Source organism: Numenius arquata, chromosome 9, assembly GCF_964106895.1.
Source record: "Numenius arquata chromosome 9, bNumArq3.hap1.1, whole genome shotgun sequence".
Taxonomy (NCBI): Eukaryota; Metazoa; Chordata; class Aves; order Charadriiformes; family Scolopacidae; genus Numenius; species Numenius arquata.
The window spans coordinates 22325154-22345224 of record NC_133584.1 but is presented as its reverse complement, the minus strand read 5'-3'; the positions used below and the strand labels follow the sequence as shown (position 1 = coordinate 22345224).

General features: G+C 37.4%; 1 protein-coding gene across 1 annotated transcript in view; it reads left to right on the top strand.

The window, feature by feature from the left end:
- CLSTN2 (calsyntenin 2) overlaps window positions 1-20071 on the top strand; it is a 228044-nt gene that overhangs the window by 119083 nt on the left and 88890 nt on the right. The window contains exon 2 of the mRNA XM_074153081.1: window positions 18377-18572. Within this exon, the coding sequence (XP_074009182.1) occupies window positions 18412-18572 (161 nt within the window). The 5' untranslated portion in view covers window positions 18377-18411. The remainder of the gene's footprint in view (window positions 1-18376; window positions 18573-20071) is intronic.

The following is a 20071-nucleotide window of genomic DNA, read 5'->3' as shown; positions in this document are numbered from 1 at the left end:
TTCTTTTCATAGCAAATTCATAGCAGGTATTAAAAAAACCAAACCAAAACAACAACAAAAAAAAAAACGAAGGGGGAGGAGCTCTCTAAAAGAGTCATATAATTTATGGCGATTGGCATCTTATCTCCATAGAACATTTTGTCTATGAATCTTATGCGTGGTTTTTTTTTTTTTTTACCTTCTACATTCACATTTCCTTTACTGTTTTTTAGGAGATAAAAAACACCTATCTCTTCCATTTTCAGAGCCATAATGTGCTTGAGTTCTTATTCTGAGCAGGATAGACTTGTTGAAGGAGAAAATGAGTAATCTGAGCCTTTCAGCTGTGACTGCTTTATATCCCACATGTTTTTTCACCCATTTTTGCTACTTTATTAGCACCTTTCACTTTTGTCAGCTAGAGCAGATTGAAAACTAATGATGAGGTCCAGCTGCTAAGTTAATGCTGACAGAGAACAAAATCATTTTGGAGTAGGCAAGTAAATTCCTCTGTAATCTGATTCAGTATTTTTGGTACGAGAGACATTGTTTCTATTCAATTCAGGCAGAACTCTGTGGTTTGAATATGAAATACTGTAACAAGACAGGCTCTTTGAAGAGTCAACTACATCCTCGCCCCATTATTTGTATTTACCGCTTTTAAATCAGTTACTACAAAAAAAAAACTGTTGTGGAAGGAAAGCTTCACAAGGTTATAAACAACAGAAGAGGGACTTGAATAATTTAAGCAAGCTGCATGAAATAATTGGATGCCAATGCACTGCTTATGATCAGCCACTCCAGTTCTTTCCTTGTTGTCAGTCTTTTGATCCTTTGCTTGACATCAGACAAAGGAGTGGCAGATATGGAAAACTAGGTAGCTGGTGCAGAGGAATGAGCTGACGAATCAAACACCGTATCAAAAGAACTACCAAAAAACAACAAAAATGGGGTATGACTGCTTAATCTATCACACAAAGAATCTGAGACTGGATAAGTCTAGTGTGAATGGTTAGTTTTCCCCTTCCCCTGTATTTTTAATCTATTTTTCTGATCCTTTTTTCTCATTTGAAGAGCTTTCATTTGTTTGGATTTGTTTTGTTTATAAGAAAGAAAGGATGTACCTTATTAAAACTTCACTCGCTAGCAGGGAGTGAGGTAGCCAAGTCACTGTGATTGTCCTCTCACCCAGAGGAGAGAATAATATGTCTGTATGATTAGTATTTTTCTTATCCACTGCAAGACTGTAAGAAAGAGTGATCTGTTACGTGTTCTCACGCTTCCCATATTACAACATATCCTTTTATGAGAGCCCTAAAAAAGGTAGCACTGTGTAAAGACTTGGGGATTAGTTCTGGTTTCCTACTTTTAGATCTTAGTGAATGCTCTGACTGCAGCCGTTGCACACAAAAAAAATGACATGAAGTACTGTGTTCCGCAATAAACGCGAGAGTATGTCGAGCAACAGGCATTAGTTTATATATTTTCACAATGGTTTCCTTTATGGAAAGTTATTAGAATAATTTTAAACATGTCAGAATTAGAAAATGTCATGCAGGGAAGAACTGAGAACCTGTATTCCAGTTCTCAGGTCTAGTATGGTCCTAAAGATTTATTTGGATTAGAATAAGAAATTTCGTAGAAATTCCTGCTCAGCCAATAGATGCTCTCCACACCTGGGACTGCACGTATCTGCCAAGTTTGTTGAACATGTCCAAATAGTGATTTTCTCAGAAGATGAAAACTTGGTCAAATTTGGATCACATAGCCTATCATCCCATTTTACAACTTCTATTGAATGTTGCTGTTAACAGAGCTGGTGTGTGCCTGTGACTTTGAACCAATTGTGGTGATATTTTTGAAGAAGAGAGCACATTACAAGTCATGACAGGGAAACAGATCAGACAATAAATTTATGAGCAAAACAAAAGAGGGTCCAGGAATTCTCTTTTATAGATAGGAACTTTAAATAATAGCAACTTTTGTCTGAATTGAACCATGAGTAACATTATCCATTTCGCCTTTAATCATCGTGTTGTCACTAGAAGTCTAAACTTTAAACAAAATTACTGTTTAAGAAATACAATGGCTATAATACATATATTTTTATGATCAACCTAGGTACTTCTTTAAAAGTATTTTAAAGGAAAGTCATTGCATGAATAACAGCATTGTAAAACTGGAGGTGTAGCTCCAGTGTTTATTATGCCTCAGCAATTTCCATTTTAAATATGTTTAAATTAGCATGTAAAGAAAGAGGGCTTTGTCTGAAGTAAAACATTTCAAATTGGAATCGCTAATCCATGGACAGAGTTGCTGTTCTTAAAGATTTTGCAGACCAGATGATGATGTCTTTCTACTTGCACAATACTTTTGCCTTTAGTATTTTTTGCAGAGTGTTCTGGGCATCTGGTGGCAAGAGGTTCTTGGTGATACCCGAGAGGGAAGAGAGTGCAGATTCATAGAGTTGTAGGTAGTGTGGATTCCTCAGCCTGAATAGGCCCCACAGCATACCTGCAGCTCATTCAGGACCAGATCTTGCGATCTGTACCTCAGGTAATCCCTTGATGGGAGCGGTCAGAAATGGCCACATTGTATTCAGAATGAATGAGATCTTTAGATCTTCCCCGCATTCTCTGGGAGTTAGTAAAGTTATGAAAGTTTAAAAAAAAAAATTTAGAGTTCTAAAAACGTGTCTGAATTCAGGAAATCATGACATGCACAGAATAAATTGTACAAATACTGCCTTGGTGTATTTCTGATAGATTGCTGAAAACAGTTTGCTTGCTCTGACTCTTGAAAATCTACCTGCTTCCTTAAAAAGGGCATGATGGCTCGGGGATGAACTGCATATGTGTCTCGTTCCCTAGTTTCTCTGCTAAAGATGCTTTCCAAGAGATAGGTCTCTCTGATAGAATTAAACTCTGATATTTACCCTACATGAGGTAAGACTGGGACCATAAACCATAGGCTTCCTTATTTCCATGAGGGTTTGACTATCACTCCCTTATGGCCTCTTGCCCGAGTTGAACCTGATTGTGCCTGGCTCTGTTGAACCTGTCTTGGGGTGGAATTCCACAGATTAATTATTCTTAGGTTACAAGAATAATTTTAGATTAGAATATTAATCGTTCTAATAATTGGTCATACTAGGTCTGTCTGTAATCTGTAGCAAGAAGACACCATGCCGCATTCTCTGATGCTTCCTTCCCTTCTCTCCATCAGCCACTTGCTGAAAACACTGTCTTTGTTCTTAGCACTGGGATTTTCGGCAATTCGCTGTCATCTTGGTTTTAGATCTCAGCCTGGGAGTTACAGTTTCACTAACCCTGGCTGGAAGCAGGAATCTCATTTATAACCTATTTATTTTTCATTCAAAGACCCCTCAGGTATTTCTTTGGGAGGCTTGCTTTTATCATTATTTTGTTTCTTTTTTTTGCCTCATGCAGCACAATTCTTTTTTGATGCAATTCCATGTAGATGAATGCTTTTAAAAGAGATGGAGTGAGGAACTCATTCAAAACAAGTCTTTGCTCTCCTCTGTTGGTAGCATTTTTAGTATAGAATCCAGAAATTGTTGAATGTATTTTTTTTAAGTCATTGTAAAAACAGAGTTGAAAATAACACGGAGTATCTCAGAATGTTGCCAGCACTAATGTGTCTACCTTAAGCCTTGTTTATCATTCTACCAACAGAGCCACTCAGTAGCATAAACCAAATGTGTGAGGATGATTTGTGGCTGAATGTTTTCAATATTGTAACAAAACATAGCCTGCCTGGCTGCCACTGACTTCATGTAGCTCCCTCTCTGGAGAGCAAAGAATTAATGTAATAATGAATAATGGTTTTCTTCATTCCACCTGTGTAACATGTATTCTGTCATGAGTTTTGTGGGAAGTTGAACTTTGTTCTTGTAATTTTGAATTAGTGCTTTCACTGTTTTAAATCCAGTATTAAGGGTTATTTTTTTATTGTTGTTTTATTTATTGCCTTACGAACCAAGACAAAGTGATCTCTCATTCCTTGATAGCACAGTCTGTCAAAGATCTTTCCAAAGCTCCTATCAAAGTAGGGAGGGATTTGTATGTTTTTTAGTTGCTAGTATTTTTCCACCTGCTCGCTGCAGTACACGCATGTGCACAGAGACACTCTCCTGAGAATTCCCAGAATTCTGATGGAGAGGAGAAGGAGCTGCTATATCATCTGTAATGTGTCAAATGGATTGCTTTCAGATATCATCACACAAACTTGTACCAGTGCCACAGCTAGGAAGCTTTTTTTACCCCATTTACAGAATGTAGTCTGTAGATGTAAAAGTTGACATACTTGATAATTTGAAAATCACAACTTGTCAAAAATGATAAGTGCTTTAATAACTTTCCTTTCATTATCATCTCATTTATCAGACCTATAATAATAAAAATCCTTCAAGGGTTACTTGGCTGTGTATCTCTGTACAATTATGGCTGTTTAAGTAGTTATAATCTGCTAAGTGAGCTATCATCATATCTGGATAAGTAATTTTGACAGTCATAATGTGCTAATTATGTAACAACACTGGGAGGATGACGAGGGTTGTTGCAGGGGTTTTTGCTAGTTGAGGCTGCCTGTTTTTCATTAAGTATGAAACTGATGTTAATGCATTTTGAACTATTTGAAGCACTTTGCTCAGGTGAGATTTACCTGCTTGAGAGTGCCACATTTCTCTGGGTTCCTTCTGGCCCACCAGCCAGTATTGTGCCCAGAGCCCCTTGAAGGAGCCAGGGAAAAAAGTGGGTTTGTGAATGGGCAATTTTCAGTCCTGAATCCAAGTTGTTCCTAGGTATTTGCTAGGCTTTGTGGAGGTGCTCTCTGTCACCCGATTGTGTGTAGCTCTGTTCTACACACAAAAGCCTTGGCACAAGCATGGCTGCTTCCCTGTGTTATTTCATTTCTAGGTGTTGTCTTCCTTTGCTGTCAGGTATCAGACACTGTTGGTTTTTTTTACCCTGATATCCCTGTCTGTTTATGGTGGTAAAAGGCCCTTGGAATGGCTCCTGAAGGACAGACGTCACTGGGTGGGTGAGGCCAGGGATGGATTTCCCACAGGAAGAGGAGTTTAACCTGTGAGAAGCAGTTTAAAGTGCATGTTTTGCAAAATATGCCTAAGTTGCAAACAGAGCTATGTACTAAGGGAAGAGTAACTGAGTTCTTAAAGAAGTGCATTGTTTGTCTCTCCTTGTGTTCCATTATTTTCTTATGTATTCTGTTTGCAAACAAATCATCAGCTTTTTCTAACTGTTACCTTTATAAACTCAGCCTAGTCTTACAGAGACAAAATTTTTTTTCTAAAGATTTACTGGGAATAAAGATTCCTTGGGCTCTCACTGACAACTGTTCGATCCCTCTATCTTCAGACTGTGCCCTGAAAAATACTTGTACAATCATATTATTTTGCTCAAATACGATTATAACAGATGGCCTGGTCTTTAGGCTTTGTAGCCACCTGCAGTTTCCAGTGAAGTACAGAGGATCAGCATTTAGTCAATATATCCGGAAATGAGGCTTTTAGTAAACAACTCTGTTAATTATGTTCAAGAAGAAGCATGATCCAGTTCACTCAGTTTTAGTTATGTGCTGCAGGGCTAATAGGAGAAGAAACTGTAACAGTTATTTGTGCCATAAGAGCATGCAGGTATGACTTTTGAGTAAAGAAAACAAACTAGTACAGATAAGACTACCATTATTGGTCATTTCTAGAAGACAATTTTGCACTATATTCACAGAGAGAAAATTCCAGTTTTTAAATTAAATCGGAATGTTCCAAAATATATGGGCATTTTCATGGCAGAGCTAACAGAGAAGCTGTTTTTGGCAAATGCCCTGACAAGCAGTTAGTCAATTCCTCCCTCCAGAAAACCATTCGTCACCCAAAAATTCAAGTCTGTAAATGTCCATTCTAAAAACTGTGCTGACACAGAGTTTGCTTCCCAGGGCTAGATCCAAGCATTCACAAGGTAGTACTGCCACAGCCAGTAAGGTTCTGTTTGACCAGTTGTGATGACGTAAATGCAAATACCACTAAACATTGTCTAGTGTTAACCACAAAAATGGCTTTGAATTAACTTTACATCTTGATAAAATATTTTGTTTGTGTTTCCTACCAGATATATTCAAATTAATATTATAATTTCCTGCAGAAAGAGCAAATATAATTTGTTTCTTTACATTGTTGAGGAACAGTTAAATAGAAACTATATAGATATTTATTTGCACTTTCTCAATTGCTGAAATGATTTACTATTGTGCAATTTTTATGGTGTTACATTTTTATTGCTTTATATTGCACATGTTGGATTTTAATAGTTGCATCCTTCATTCCATTAATTTCAAATTAAACATTAAATTGCAATGAAAGTTCAGTCATAGCTCCTAAAGCATAAAAAATAAGCTTTGATCTTCACTTTCTAGAATGAAAGTGGGGATGGAATACAGACTAAGTAGGAAAATTAATCTGTTCTCTCAGCAAGATCTGCGATATTATGCTAACAGCATCTGGTAACTGAGAGATCTGTGTTCATTTTTGTACTACAAAGTTTCATTTTATTGTGCTTCAGTTAACCAAGGAAAATTTACCCTATAGCAATCATGGATTTTACCAGCAGTCAGCAAGGGGGAATGCCTTTTGCCATTGAAATCAATGTAAATTTTGTACCTAATCATTAAGACCCAGGTTGTATTTTTTACTTCAACTCTGTTTTCAGGTAGTCTCTTTATTTTTTTTTCTATTTTTTTTTTTTATTATTTTTCCCCCCCGATGTGATATCTCATTTGCTCAAAAACCAGGCATGGAAATGTCCTTGGGAGCTCACATTCTAAAGCATTTAAAAGGTTGGCTCTGTAAAGGCTTATGTCTGTAACTAAATTCATACCTCTCAAAACTCCCACAAAAGTCTGAACTCTTAGAGATGCAAAATATGCATAAAGAAACAAAGATTTTAAGTAATTTAAAGGAATAGGTCAGAAATCCAAGAATATTTTGATGTAGAGATGAAACTGAAATATGTGTCCACAGTGTGGTTTGCTCCATGTTGAAATAAATTAGAATCTTTTCCCGTGTGCGTGGGCCTCAGGACTTCAGCTTTCTGTGAGCAGCAAGTGACTTATTTAGATGCTGGGTTTTGAGGCAGAAGGTGAGGGAACAACCTCTGTTACACACCCAGACACTGAAATGTTTACAAGATCATGTGTGTTTTGAGGACAAGAAATCTAGTGATTAGAAATTCCTAGAAAGTCCTAATTCCTAGAAAGTAGTCATTAAATCCAAGGGTGAAATCCCAGACCTGTTATAATTTATGACAAGTGCTACATGTTTTCAGAAGGGCTAGCATTGCCAGTCTCTTACATGTATAAAGAAGCATAATTTTTCTAAAGTTTTAAAAAAAATAAAAAAGGCACAAAATGGAGCTGGGTATGGTATCACGAACAGCTGTCAGACTAACATAGCCAGAAATGGGCAGCAGAGAGGGAGCAGAAATCATAGACCAAAGTCATTAAATATTTATAATGGAGCTGGTCAAAATACAATTTATCAAAAATACAGTTTTACTCAGGTAGAAGTATTTTGTGGATGTTTTGATACTTCTACCATTTCTGCAGTGCTGATGGGGTTTTTGAGAGGACTGAATTGAAAATCTGACCTTTCTCTGAAAACAGCTATTTTGATGCAGCTCAGTTTCGTGAAAAGTTTCATATAGTTTTTAATTTCACGTTAGGAAAAAAGCTAGCATAATCTTCAAAGCTGCTGAACAATACAATTTATGCCCTCTGTATAGCTCCTGCTCAAGAGAAAAGATGAGGGCAACAAGTAGGATAACATTGAAGAGAGACAGCAAATAAGTAGGGTATTTCAGTATGTTAGATGATAAAGAAGCACAAAACCCCCCATGTTGAGTTCATTGTGTCTTTGTGTCTGAATTTACTGTTTAAAAAACAAACCTACTTGCATTACTGAATAATTAATAAGCATAAGATATCCTATTGTAAAAATGGACAGAGCCCCTATTTTTACTATGGAGTTCTTAATGGTTGTTCTGTATGTTTAGGTTCAATGCAGCTGCAGTTTGTATATCCAGTATAGTTATTTTCTTATCAGAGAGAGTATAAAAACTTAATCTAAGTTTCTATATAGGAAAAGTTACTTTGTACTACTACTAATCATACCATTACATGAAAGACTAATGTTTGCCATCAGCCTGAGATTTACTCCTGCACAGTACCTGTGCAGGATATAAACCGTACACCGTTATAAATACTGTGCCAAGGGTCTGTACTGTTGACATTGTTTTGGTGGCTGGAGTCCCGTCTGAATCACTGAATATATCAGGACCTGTTATGGCTGACATTGAAAAGCAGGGATCTTACCAAATTCTGAATAGGTGTAAGTTATTGTCTCAGGAAAAATCTGAGATTTTGTCCTGCTTAAGTATTGGTCTGTGCTGTTATTAGCAGAATTAAAAGCTAGAATAAGGAACAAAATGTCAAGTAGCAGTTGCTCAAGGGTAACTCTGGAAATAGTAAGGCAGTCAGCTCACACAGCTGAGATTCTCGCACCTCTAATGTGTAAAATATTAAGCATGAGTAGGCTCAGGTAGCCCTACACAAATCAGTGGTGGGGAGTCTCTCTTGGATTTCTTTGCCTAAAAACCAGCCTTTCTCGTGAACTGCCTGTGAGTGACAGTTCATTACAACCCTTTTCTGCATAAAAGTGCAGCCGTTAGTCATTGACTGAACTGTGGTCATGTGCTGAAGCCATTTGATGACATTGGTGATGGTGGGGAGAAAAGCTGTATGCTTAAGAACAGTGCAGTATAAACGGCACCAACACTTACCTTTATAAAGGCATGGTAGGAAATAAACTATACAAAAAAAAGGAGAAGACTGTAAGACTCGGAGGGGTAAGATAAGCTGAATATATTTCTTTAGAAATAATGGTAGCAATTCTAAGTGTCCACACAAATTAGAGGGCAAATGATCTTCTAGTGAGAGATCTGCATTTACCTTTTCTTTTGATGAATTTATCTTCACTATGTCATTTCCATTCTGATAAAAGGCCAGATGCGATGATTTTGACTATGTTATTTTTCATTTGTAATGATGCTTTGTGGTAGAAACATTTGTGTCCAAAGTAACTCATCATGTCTAGAGAGCCAGTCCAGATTATGACTTTACACTGGGAGCTGAATATTTCAGATTATTTAAAGACAGACAAGTGGAAGTAAAAAACAACTGAAAAAAAAACTGGGATGAGGAGGAGCCATATGGTACTCTTGTAACAATTAAACTCAGTGCTCTACTTTAATGCATGTCTGCAGGATGCACAGATTAAATCCTTGTGCCCAGGCTCCATGCCAAGATTGAATTAATGTTCCTAAGATTTTTATTTAATCTGTTTCTGTAAGAAGAGGCCACAGCAGAGTAAATAATTGAGTGAAAACTTGGGGATGCATAAGCACTTTACCCCTTTTTCCTAACCCCCCGCTCAGTGTGTTCTGTCTCACATGTGTTTTTATGGGCACGAGGTGAAAGAGTCCTGAGATATCTAATATGTCTCTGATATATTTTACTGTGCGTGTTAAAAATAGTTCAGGAGCTGGTGAAAAGATACAAACTGCATAATTTCCCTTTTATCTCACTTCATAGGCTGTCAGTGCTGTGCAAATTCCATGATCATTCAAAGTTACTTTGCATTGCACCTCTCTAATGCATGTTTTTGCAACCCCGACTTGCCTGCATACTCACTTTGTAGCAATTCTCATAAAAAATCACTTAAAAAAATATAAAAATCAAAGGAGGATCTTGCAGTCCTTTCTTACGTCTTTCATGGACAACCAGAGTGCTCTCACTCCAGGCTTTCTAGCCATGAGACAGCCAGCAATTGTCACCTGTTCATTCAAGCACAGCACTGTGCTAATGTGACTACTTGGGTCCTAGTTTAGAGCTGCTGGCATTCAGCTGCAGAATCCTGATTGAACACAGCCTCAAATAGCCACCCATTGCACTCAGGTGATTCCATAATACTTTTTAATGGCATTATGTTGTCATCTACCTGATCTTTCAAGCTACAAATCTGAGGGAAAAAAAGAGGATGAATGGCTATCTCAAAATATTGGCATGCTGAAAGAAGGACCACAGATTTGTTGATAACCAGTAGGCAATTTTTACTTCTGCCTGACTTTTCTGTAGATCCCAACAGTCATTTCTGTTTGGGTCTACATATTTGGAATTATTTTGTGGTGTTGAAATTATTGCCACAGCACCCTAGCTCCTAGTACTTGCCTCTTCTTTGACTTGCATGGCCAAGTCCACTGCTTATATTATGTCTTACCCAGTCCAAAGTTCCTGCTATAGAATCTCAAGTTAAAGCCGAGTGATGCCTTGGAGAAATTGACCACCTGCTGTGTGCTTTGAATTAGCCAACTATACCCCAAAACAATACATTTATAAATATTCAGGGGAATAATTTTAATAAATACAACATTTTCCAAGCTTCTTTATCTCAGAAATTGTCTGCATTGACATAGGACCCCAGGGAAGCTGGTTTAATTAAAAAGTAAGATTTTCTGTCAGTCTACTGAGTTCTCAATAGACTAAACAGCTGCTGATTTTCTGATCTGAGTGTGACATGGTGCTGTTCATTTTCTTATTTATCTCTGTATATCTCACAAGGGAGCCAAATCTAGCAGGTCATGTTGGTGCATCTCTCCTGCCTTCCCAAATAGTTGTGTTAGATTTGCCTACTAGACTGTAGGAATTCTGTGAGCAGTACATATGTGCAAGCCAGCTTTCCTAATCCTAGGTCTTTATTTAATTTGAAATTCTGGTCACATTATACATCATTAGCTACTTTTATGTATTTTATTAGCGTTTGTCCTTTAACAGCTCTGCAATACTTAATGGCTAGAAATTATAACCGAAAAATAACCTTTTTAATCTTACATGCAGAGACCTCTACGTCTCTCTTATAAAAATATATTCACCTTTTTCAAAGGATATGCACAGTAAAATGGGTCACTGGGCAAGTTCTCTTCTATTTTTCTGTGTAGACTCCAATAATCTAGAAGTGAAATAGTTTCATGATCCATCTTTCAAACACAGATGTGGAATTAGGGCAGTGGTAACATCTGGGCTTTGTGTTTACTGAAAGATGACTGTCTGAAGAAAAGTGATGTTTCATCTGCTGCAGCAGACTTCTGTCTGATAGGGGAACAGAAATATGCAATCACTGATTGCAAATGCTGCAGCCTCAAGTGAACACTAATCAAATAACGCAGGTATTTTGCGTGAAGGCAACAACCCGTACATGTGTTTATGACTGTTATTGACATGTATAAAAAGATCAGAAAATGACCCAATTGGCAACTGAATGATTATGCTCCACTTAGCTCCTGGAGGATAAAGTTTTATTAATGTGCCTTTTTGCAGGTTTAACTGTGCAGTTGCAGGATTATTTTTCAAATAGCTCATTATAATGTGGTATTCTAAAAAATGTCAAGGCAAATATTTCTCAGTAACGATCATGTAACTGTTAAAGAGACTGTGCTGTGCCTTACAGCATTCTAACTAAATTGGACAGCTGTGTCTATGTGTTGAATGTGTGTTTGTGTGATGCTCAGATGCACTATTTAATCCACAAACATGAAACATGAGATTAATAAAGGCATTCCATTGTTGCAGGTGGGCATGGAGCTCCATATATTGATTACAATGGTATACTTTTGGGTACTGTTCTTGAAATCATGAGTACTTGCTTTCTTTCTCTCTTGAATTTTGCAGATTTCAGAAAGTAGAAAAGATTAAGGAATACTTGAGGTTATTTACAATGGAATGTTAATTTGATATGCATTTGATGGGAGGAACAAATGACTATTTTATATTTCTATGCTTTTAGAATAGAGAGTGCTCGAGAACTGTATAATCATTAGTTAAATAAGCACATCTTTATGTTCACAAACCTTTATCTCCTTGTTACATACTTTTTTGATCCACCTCAATGTCTGCTGCAGTCTTCAAATAAACATGTATCAGTTCTCCATCATTTAAACTGGAGTGCAAGGATCTCTGCAAATCTGAGTGCACAATGTGATGTGGTATGCATCTAAGCAGTGGTGGTCTAATTTCTAACAGAGCAATGTGGTCATATATCTCACTATAATCAGAGCGTGTCCATAAAAATTGCGTTTTTAAAACATGCTTATTTAAACAAAATTGTAGAGTTTTTCAGGTGTTTTGGTGCTGAGCGCCATCGTGACCCAAATGATTTCCCTTACAGAAACTCACTGTGAAACCAGGAAGAAATCCAGATATGACTGCTGCATACATGCTACTCACAGAACTATCTTTTTGTCCTGACCAATTGGTCCCTACTTTAGCAGAAGAATGAAGTCTGGTTCATTTGGTGTGAGCTTATGGCAACAATGAATCACTTGAAGTGCAAGTGCAGTTTCCTCCACCTTCCAATTTCAAATCCATAGGAATAGAATAGGAAGGGTTGCAGTGGATTTATACTCTTGCTGTGCAGAGCTTGTTGCCCATAAAATTAGGTATGAGGAAATAATAATTTTTGTATTTTATTAAGATATGAACACCTCCCTCTGTTTATGATTTCAGTATCAATTCCTGGATTTTACTATTTCAATATGAGTTTAATTAGCATTGACTTCAATGAGCTTGAAAAGCATAAACTGTGGTTACTGCCTTAATTTTTTTTCTATCCTTAAAGACATTTTGTATCTCTAATTATTATTTTGCCTCCTTTTCCCAAAAAACTACCCTTTCCTCCCTTAAAATGTAACATTCTATGTTCTGTAATTATTTAAGGAGTAGCTACATCTTATGATAGAAAAATTTGTCAAAGCAGTAAACCTTCCAGTGGCACTGAGACACTCAAAAGGTCGTCAGCTCTGCACTGCAGGAGCTATTTGCAGGATTCCAGCAGAGAAACTTGTGTACACTTGTTATCCTGGAAGGCTGGATTAAAAAAAAAAAAAACCAAACCAAACAAAACAAAGCAAACAGAAAGAGCAACCCCTAAGCAGACTTATTAAAAAACCCAACATCAGCTGCACGTAGTGAGTCCTTGCTGCTTTTCTGAGAAAACAGACATGGAGTTGAATAGTAGTCCTAACTGCATTGCTTATTTGCAGATCTCCATCCTACTGCCAACAGACATCTTTTAATGATCGATGGTCAAAGAACAGTGTGCCTGTGTTTGGGTGTCCATCTATATGTAGAGAGAGCACATGTAAAGGGTTAAAGATTCAGATTTGATTCAGACTGAGTTCTTCAATTTCATTGACAAGAATAGTTTAAAACCTGTAGTTACAGCAAGAGGGAAGTCATATCCCCAAGCAAATTTACACATTTTATAAAATTCTTAGAAGCCTAGTTGTGCCATGTAGTATATGAAGAAGGTTCATTACTGATGGTTATCAAGTACCTCTACTATGACATGATGGTCATAATAGCATCATGTCATGGAGATGAATCAAGTTTCTGAAGGACATACATAAGGAAAAAACAGTGTTATTGTCATTCATATGCAAGTCTTCAGAGGTCGCAGTCATGGTGTTCCCGTCTCTGTTCTTTGAATTGAAATGCAAGATGCATCTGTCCTGAATAGAGTATTTGTCTCTTGTAAGGGCTGAGTGGATCATGCAGCTTTGATTCTTAGGTACTTTGGGATCTTGCAGAGACACTGTGCCTGCCTCAGGAAGTACAAAACCATAACCTTTATTCTAAATAAATGATCAGTTATATTGATTTGTGCATCTGAAAAAAACCACACATAGAAATATAATAAAAGGTTAGAAAGCACTAAAGTCAGAACAGGATATGAATATAAATGAGTAATTTTGTCAGCAGTGAACTAACGAAGCCCAATTTCCTACAGGTTTGAGCTACATGTTTGATTTACTGGTACCAAAAAGGTGCAAGATAGAATTGAAGCTTTTCTTGTTGTTGAGCTTTTACAAGGTCTTTGTGTGGACCGTTTTCTATCTAGTGAGATGTGACCGCTTTGTCACCCTTATGCTACTTCTGTAGCGTCTCTGTATTGTGTGGCTGCATAATTTCATAGCACTTGTGGGAAACAACTCATCTTTTTAAAATGTAGTTGAAATTAACAAATGGTTTGAGAGTTAATGGCAGGAACAAATACATGTGCGTACACACGCATATAGACATGTTCTGAACACAGTTGTGTAAACTCTACTCCATAAGCAATCATAAGGCTCATAGAGACAATAGAACATTCAGGGAGCTCTGATCAGAGTTAATCATAGAATCATTTAGGTTGTTAAAGACATTTGAGATCATTGAGTCCAATTGTTAACGTAACACTGCCTAGTTGACCACTAAACCATGTCCCTCAGTGCTACATCTACACATCTTTTAAATACCTCTAGGGATGGCGACTCAACCACTTCCCTGGGCAGCCTGTTCCAAAGCTTGACAACCCTTTCAGTGCAGAAATTTTTCCTAATATCCAATCTAAACCTCCCCTGGCACAACTTGAGGCTATTTCCTCTTGTCCTATCGGCTGTTACTTGGGAGAAGAGACCGACCTCCCACCTCGCTACACCCTCCTTTCAGGTGGTTGTAGAGAGCAATAAGGTCTCCCCTCAGCCTCCTTGTCTCCAGGCGGAACAACCCCAGCTCCCTCAGCCTCTCATCATGAGACTTGTTCTCCAGACCCCTCACCAGCTTCACTGCCCTTCTCTGGACACACTCCTGTACCTCAGTGTCTTTTTTTGTGGTAAGGGGCCAAAAACTGGATACAGTACTCAAGATGGGGCCTCACCAGTGCCGAGTATAGGGGGATGATCACTTCCCTAGTCCCACTCACCACGCTTACGCTGTTCCTGATACAGGCCAGGATGCTGTTGGCCTTCTTGGCTGCCTGGGCACACTGCTGGCTTCTATTTAGCCAGCTGTTGACCAACACCCCCAGGTCCTTTTCCGCCAAGCAGCTTTCCAGCCACTCCTCCCCAAGCCTGTAGCCCTGCATAGGGTTGTTGTGACCCAAGTGCAGGACCCGGCGCTTGGCCTTGTTGAACTTCATGCAACCAAATGAAATAACATTTGGTGATTGCTGATTCACACACAACTGTTGCCTTTTATTAACCATTGATGAAAATTATCAAATGTCAGAGATCCCAGCTTTTCACTTGAAGTCTTCTGTATTCTTGCTGTAATAAAAGCTGAAGAAAAAGCAAAAGTGGCTGTGAAAGGCAAAGGAAGCACATCATTTTTTTAATAACTTCTGAAATTGAGTTCAAGTGAATAATTCTGTGTAGTTGTTAAAGCAGTAACATTGGGGAGTTTTATTCCTATTGAAAGAAGCATGAGTTTTGTTTTCTCATATAAAAGGCAGTAATTCGTGATACAATTTTGTTGATTAAGGCTTATAATTACTAAATTTTGCATGTAAATGCTGCTGTATATGAAACATTGTCTATAGGAATTTCTAAACAGTGTAGAGATCTGTTCGTTATATTCCAGAAAGGATAAACCGTCAGTAGCTTTATTCAGGCGATTATAATTTTTACAGAGGAAATTATATGATTATTATCCCTGCAGTAGTAACGTATGGATCTCTACCAGAGCTCTCAAAATAATGTAGGCTTCAAAATTAACAGGTGCTTACAGCTAATGCTAGTCTGAATGATTTGAAGAGAAAACATAATAAAGCACCTTTTTAGAATCATTATAATTACTATACATTTTTCATTTTTCAAGTGCTAACTATTCTTGGGAAACAGTAGTAGAATCCTTCTCCTGAAAAAATTCTTACCTAGTTATTAAAAACATACAGTTGTTTTCATATAAGTACATTACTGTAGCTAGAATCTGGAAGTGTACGCGGGGGTTTTGCAGTGTATTTACAAATATCTCTCCATATCCATGCAGGTGTCATTATTTTGTCTTTTGCAAATGGGGATATAAAAAACAAAATTGAGTCATATATAAAGCTGGAGTACCTAGCATAGGAGCAGGATGTAGGCTTCTAAAATATTTGCTGAGAACTAATTGGAACATGTGCTGCTTCTATGATTGCTTTGCATGAGGCCTCTGCATTTGGAAAGAAAAAATGATAAAATGTTTACACTGAGGCTGAGTGTACATTTTTTCTGCCCTGAGCTATTTCTGTTTTTTAAGAACAGTAGGCTTGGATATCTGCAAATGCTGTATTGTTTACAATCAAACAGTGGATTAATAAAATAATAAACACAATACACTGAAGTTTATGATATCTGTTGACGTATTGTGCATCTGAGGAAAAAAACACCGGTGCATAGTTTCTTTGTTATTAAGAAACTATGAAGGCCACTGTTATAGAACACAACAAATAGTATTTTTCAATTAGACTTCCCACATTTTCACTGTTATTTTCGTATTCAATTAAAATAAAACTGAAATCCACAATATCATTTTAGATGAATGTTTCATTTTTAAGTTTGGGGAAAATCAGGATAGTTTTTTTCAAAGGTATGTGTGACAACATTGAGATACAAACTCAGTGATCATTGCGCACAATCAAAGCTGAACAAACAGCTTCAGCCTTCTCTTATCCTTATGCTTTGTTTCCTGTGCAACAGTTCATAATCATTGTGGAACCTGCTTTAATGGATATGCAAAATATTAGTCTTTTTTAGAGTCTGATTCTCAGGGCAAAATCCGTTCCTTCTTCTATAGCCCAAATATTTGGGCTCTTTGAGGGTGACTGAAAGAGAGCCTGGAAAGGAGCGCATCTGTTGTCTGTCCTGGGAAGTGACACCACCCTTTCTTGCCACTTGAGTGAGGGGTTGGAGCAAGCAACTATCCAAGCAAATATTTAATGTATTTTCCCAGTACCTCATAATTACTAAAACAACTGTGTGCTGATCCTGTAAAGACATTCATAGGGTTGACTACAATTATTAAGCGTGGGATTCATCTGCCTAAATGTCAGTGTATATAGCTAAGCTCATCTTCAGCTCCCATTATAATCAAGGAAAACCTATGTGGTCGTAGTTGAGGGAACATCCTAAACAGCTGGTATTAATACTCAGGTGTACCTTATCCCCACACACACCCTTCCCATTTTTTCTTCCTCACACATAATAGGAATTATGAACTCCAGTACTTTTATAAAGTCACTGTCTACTCTCTTTAAAAACAAACAACATATTCTAATAGAAAAAGAGAGAGAGAAGCCAGGCTTGAATTAGAGGTCACAGATTCACAGTTAATTTAGAATTTGGCAGTTGACTCATATATGATTGGCAAGATTTCCAAAAGGCTGCAACTGTAAATTGGAAATAAATGGAAAAGGATTATGTGAGTGGGAGACTGCTTTGAATCTATAATGCATGTCCTGAGACTGACTTGCTCATAAAAGAGCATGTGTGTAATGTGTCATAAAAATATTTAAGCCACATTGGTCTTTGTGTAAATATTTCATTTTGAAAGTTGGATTCTGGAGTGGCTAAAAATGAATTCAGTGTACATATCCTTGCTATCAATATGAAAGACTAAAAAAAGGATCACCAGAAACTGGAATTTTTTCCCCTTCCAGATTCTTAGTCACAAGATTTTTTTATGTTGTCTTTTGTGTCCAAATCATTTTTTTTAGTCCTTGCTATATCATCTGTTTTGTTATATAGTATTCCTCTGAGAGAAACTATGGATCTATTATATTAGGAGGCAGTTTGGAGGCAGAGTGAGTTGCTCCCAAGAAGGCATTCATGTATGAGCGTGTGAACATGGGTGGGTGACTGAGATGTCCAAAAGGGACACTTGTCTGTTTTCCTTCACCTATTTCTGCTGTAAAGATGATATATGTCTGTAAATAAAACAAGATATATTTTGAATATGCCCATGTTCTGCATCATTAGTTTTTTCACTGTTGGGAAACTAAACTGCAAGAATCTGAACATCTGCTACCACCTGGCAGCTCAAGTGGCTCAAGGAAGGAGTGACAGCAGTTAGAAAAGACCACCTCTAAAATATTCTCTATTTTTCTTTCTGCTACTTTCTTTAACTAAATACAGTCTTCTTAATTTAGCTCAAAAATAATTTTGCTCAACATTTATGCTAGTACCACATCTAGGGAGTAGTCTCTAGGGCTTTAAGAAACCATTTAGTAATGACTGAAGACGAGGGAAGTACGTGACTAGAGCTGCACTCACCACATCACACTCTACGAGCACGTGGCCAGTAGCCCTTTTGGATGTATTATAAACTGATGCCCGCGTCTATGCTTTCCCCATCTATAACAGCATGTGAAATACAAATGAGTTGTAACTTCTCCAGTGTCAGTCTAGCGCATAAGACTTGGACCTCCCTGTTTATGATTGTTTTATACCGTTCCTCACAGGTGAAATCTGTGCTTTTAAAATCCATGGACAAGAAATGCCCTTTGAAGCTGTTGTGCTAAACAAGACATCCGGAGAAGGTCGTCTTCGAGCAAAAAGTCCTATTGACTGTGAACTGCAGAAGGAATATACATTCATCATCCAGGCCTATGATTGTGGATCGGGACCAGGTGGAACAAACTGGAAGAAATCTCACAAGTGGGTAAAAATGAGAATTTTTTTTTTTTTTTTTGCTTTGGCATATACTTTTGCTACAGTACACATCAGATTGAAGGATTCCTTTTTATATTGCAGTCAGCTAGAAAGCAAATAAAACCAAGATGAACCATTGTTGCAATAGTCCATGCACGTTTTATTCCTTTTTCCTTTTAGAAAATATTTTTCTTTTTTGCTTCCTGCAATTTGACCCATTCTGCAATGGTTCTAGTTGAAGCTTTCAATAGGATCCCCATTCAAGTGGAGAAACGTATCTCAGTTTTTAGTTTATTTCTTGCTTTCATATTAAATACATTGACTAAACAGATCATCCAGGACATGGAAGCTAGCTTTTAATTGATACTTACAAATTCTAAATAGCTTTTCTCTCTGATTATCTCATTTCAAATGGTAAGAAAAGAGAAATCACCAGCTTATTTTAGTATGTGCATGTACATAAGCTGTAGCAGTGTTACCTTTGTACAGTGTGTTTCTGACCTCAGCTTTTGGACAGCAAGTCTCAGAGGAATTCAAATCCTCTGGAAGAGCCGGGTACTGAAGGTTAATACGTGGTACTTTTTACTGTGGAGCCAATTCTCTGCATAAATTTAAGTGGCACAGTGCCTTTTTTCACCTTCAATTCATGAAGCCAAGCTTCAGACCGTTTGTCATTAAAGATGAATTTCACTCACGTGTAGATGTATAACTGCTGTACAAATTGTTCATTTTGCTGAGAGCTATTTGAATAAATGATTAATAGTAATCATTCTTCCTTTTGCTCATCCAGGACACATGACAATTAAAAATTTAATTAGCTCTGTAATGCATGCTGAACTTTTTCAGGTTATTTTAAAAGAATACACATTTAGAAGGAAGCCTGCAATATCAAATAACCATCAAGTCACAGAAACAGGTTTTCCTTCATATTATTAAATTTTAAGATGGTTTTCCCTCACGTGTCAGTAACAAGCTAGTATGTTCCACTTGTGGAAAATTTTGGTCTAATCCTGACCAAATGAAATCTGAGCCATTGATACCAGACTTTGTTGCACTTTCTCAAAGTGCTTTCTATAGTCAAGCACTCGCTAAACCAGGCTGCCTGGGGTCCCAACCTTTACTACTGCCTCTGCCTCTAGAAAGTCTCTTCACTTCTCTGTCCCCCTGTTACCTTGCCTATCAAATCAGATAGCGAATTCTTTCAAAGGCAGGCCTTTAGAGTCATTAAATACTAAAGGCCTGTTATTTTTGACCCTCAAACATTTACACGTACAATGTTGTAACTAATTAAAGCATTAAATAATTACAATCAGCATAAGGTGAGAGGCTTATTTAATATCAAAGCATGTTCATAAACTGACCATTTTAGATAGTGAGTATGTAAGACTACTGTCATTCTCTTCCTCTTTTCTTGCTTATTAACCCATTTTACACTGGGATGATAACTTTCTGCTGCAGTCCATTTTAAGAGGCAGACCAATTTTAATAGGGAGTGTTGTGAAGCC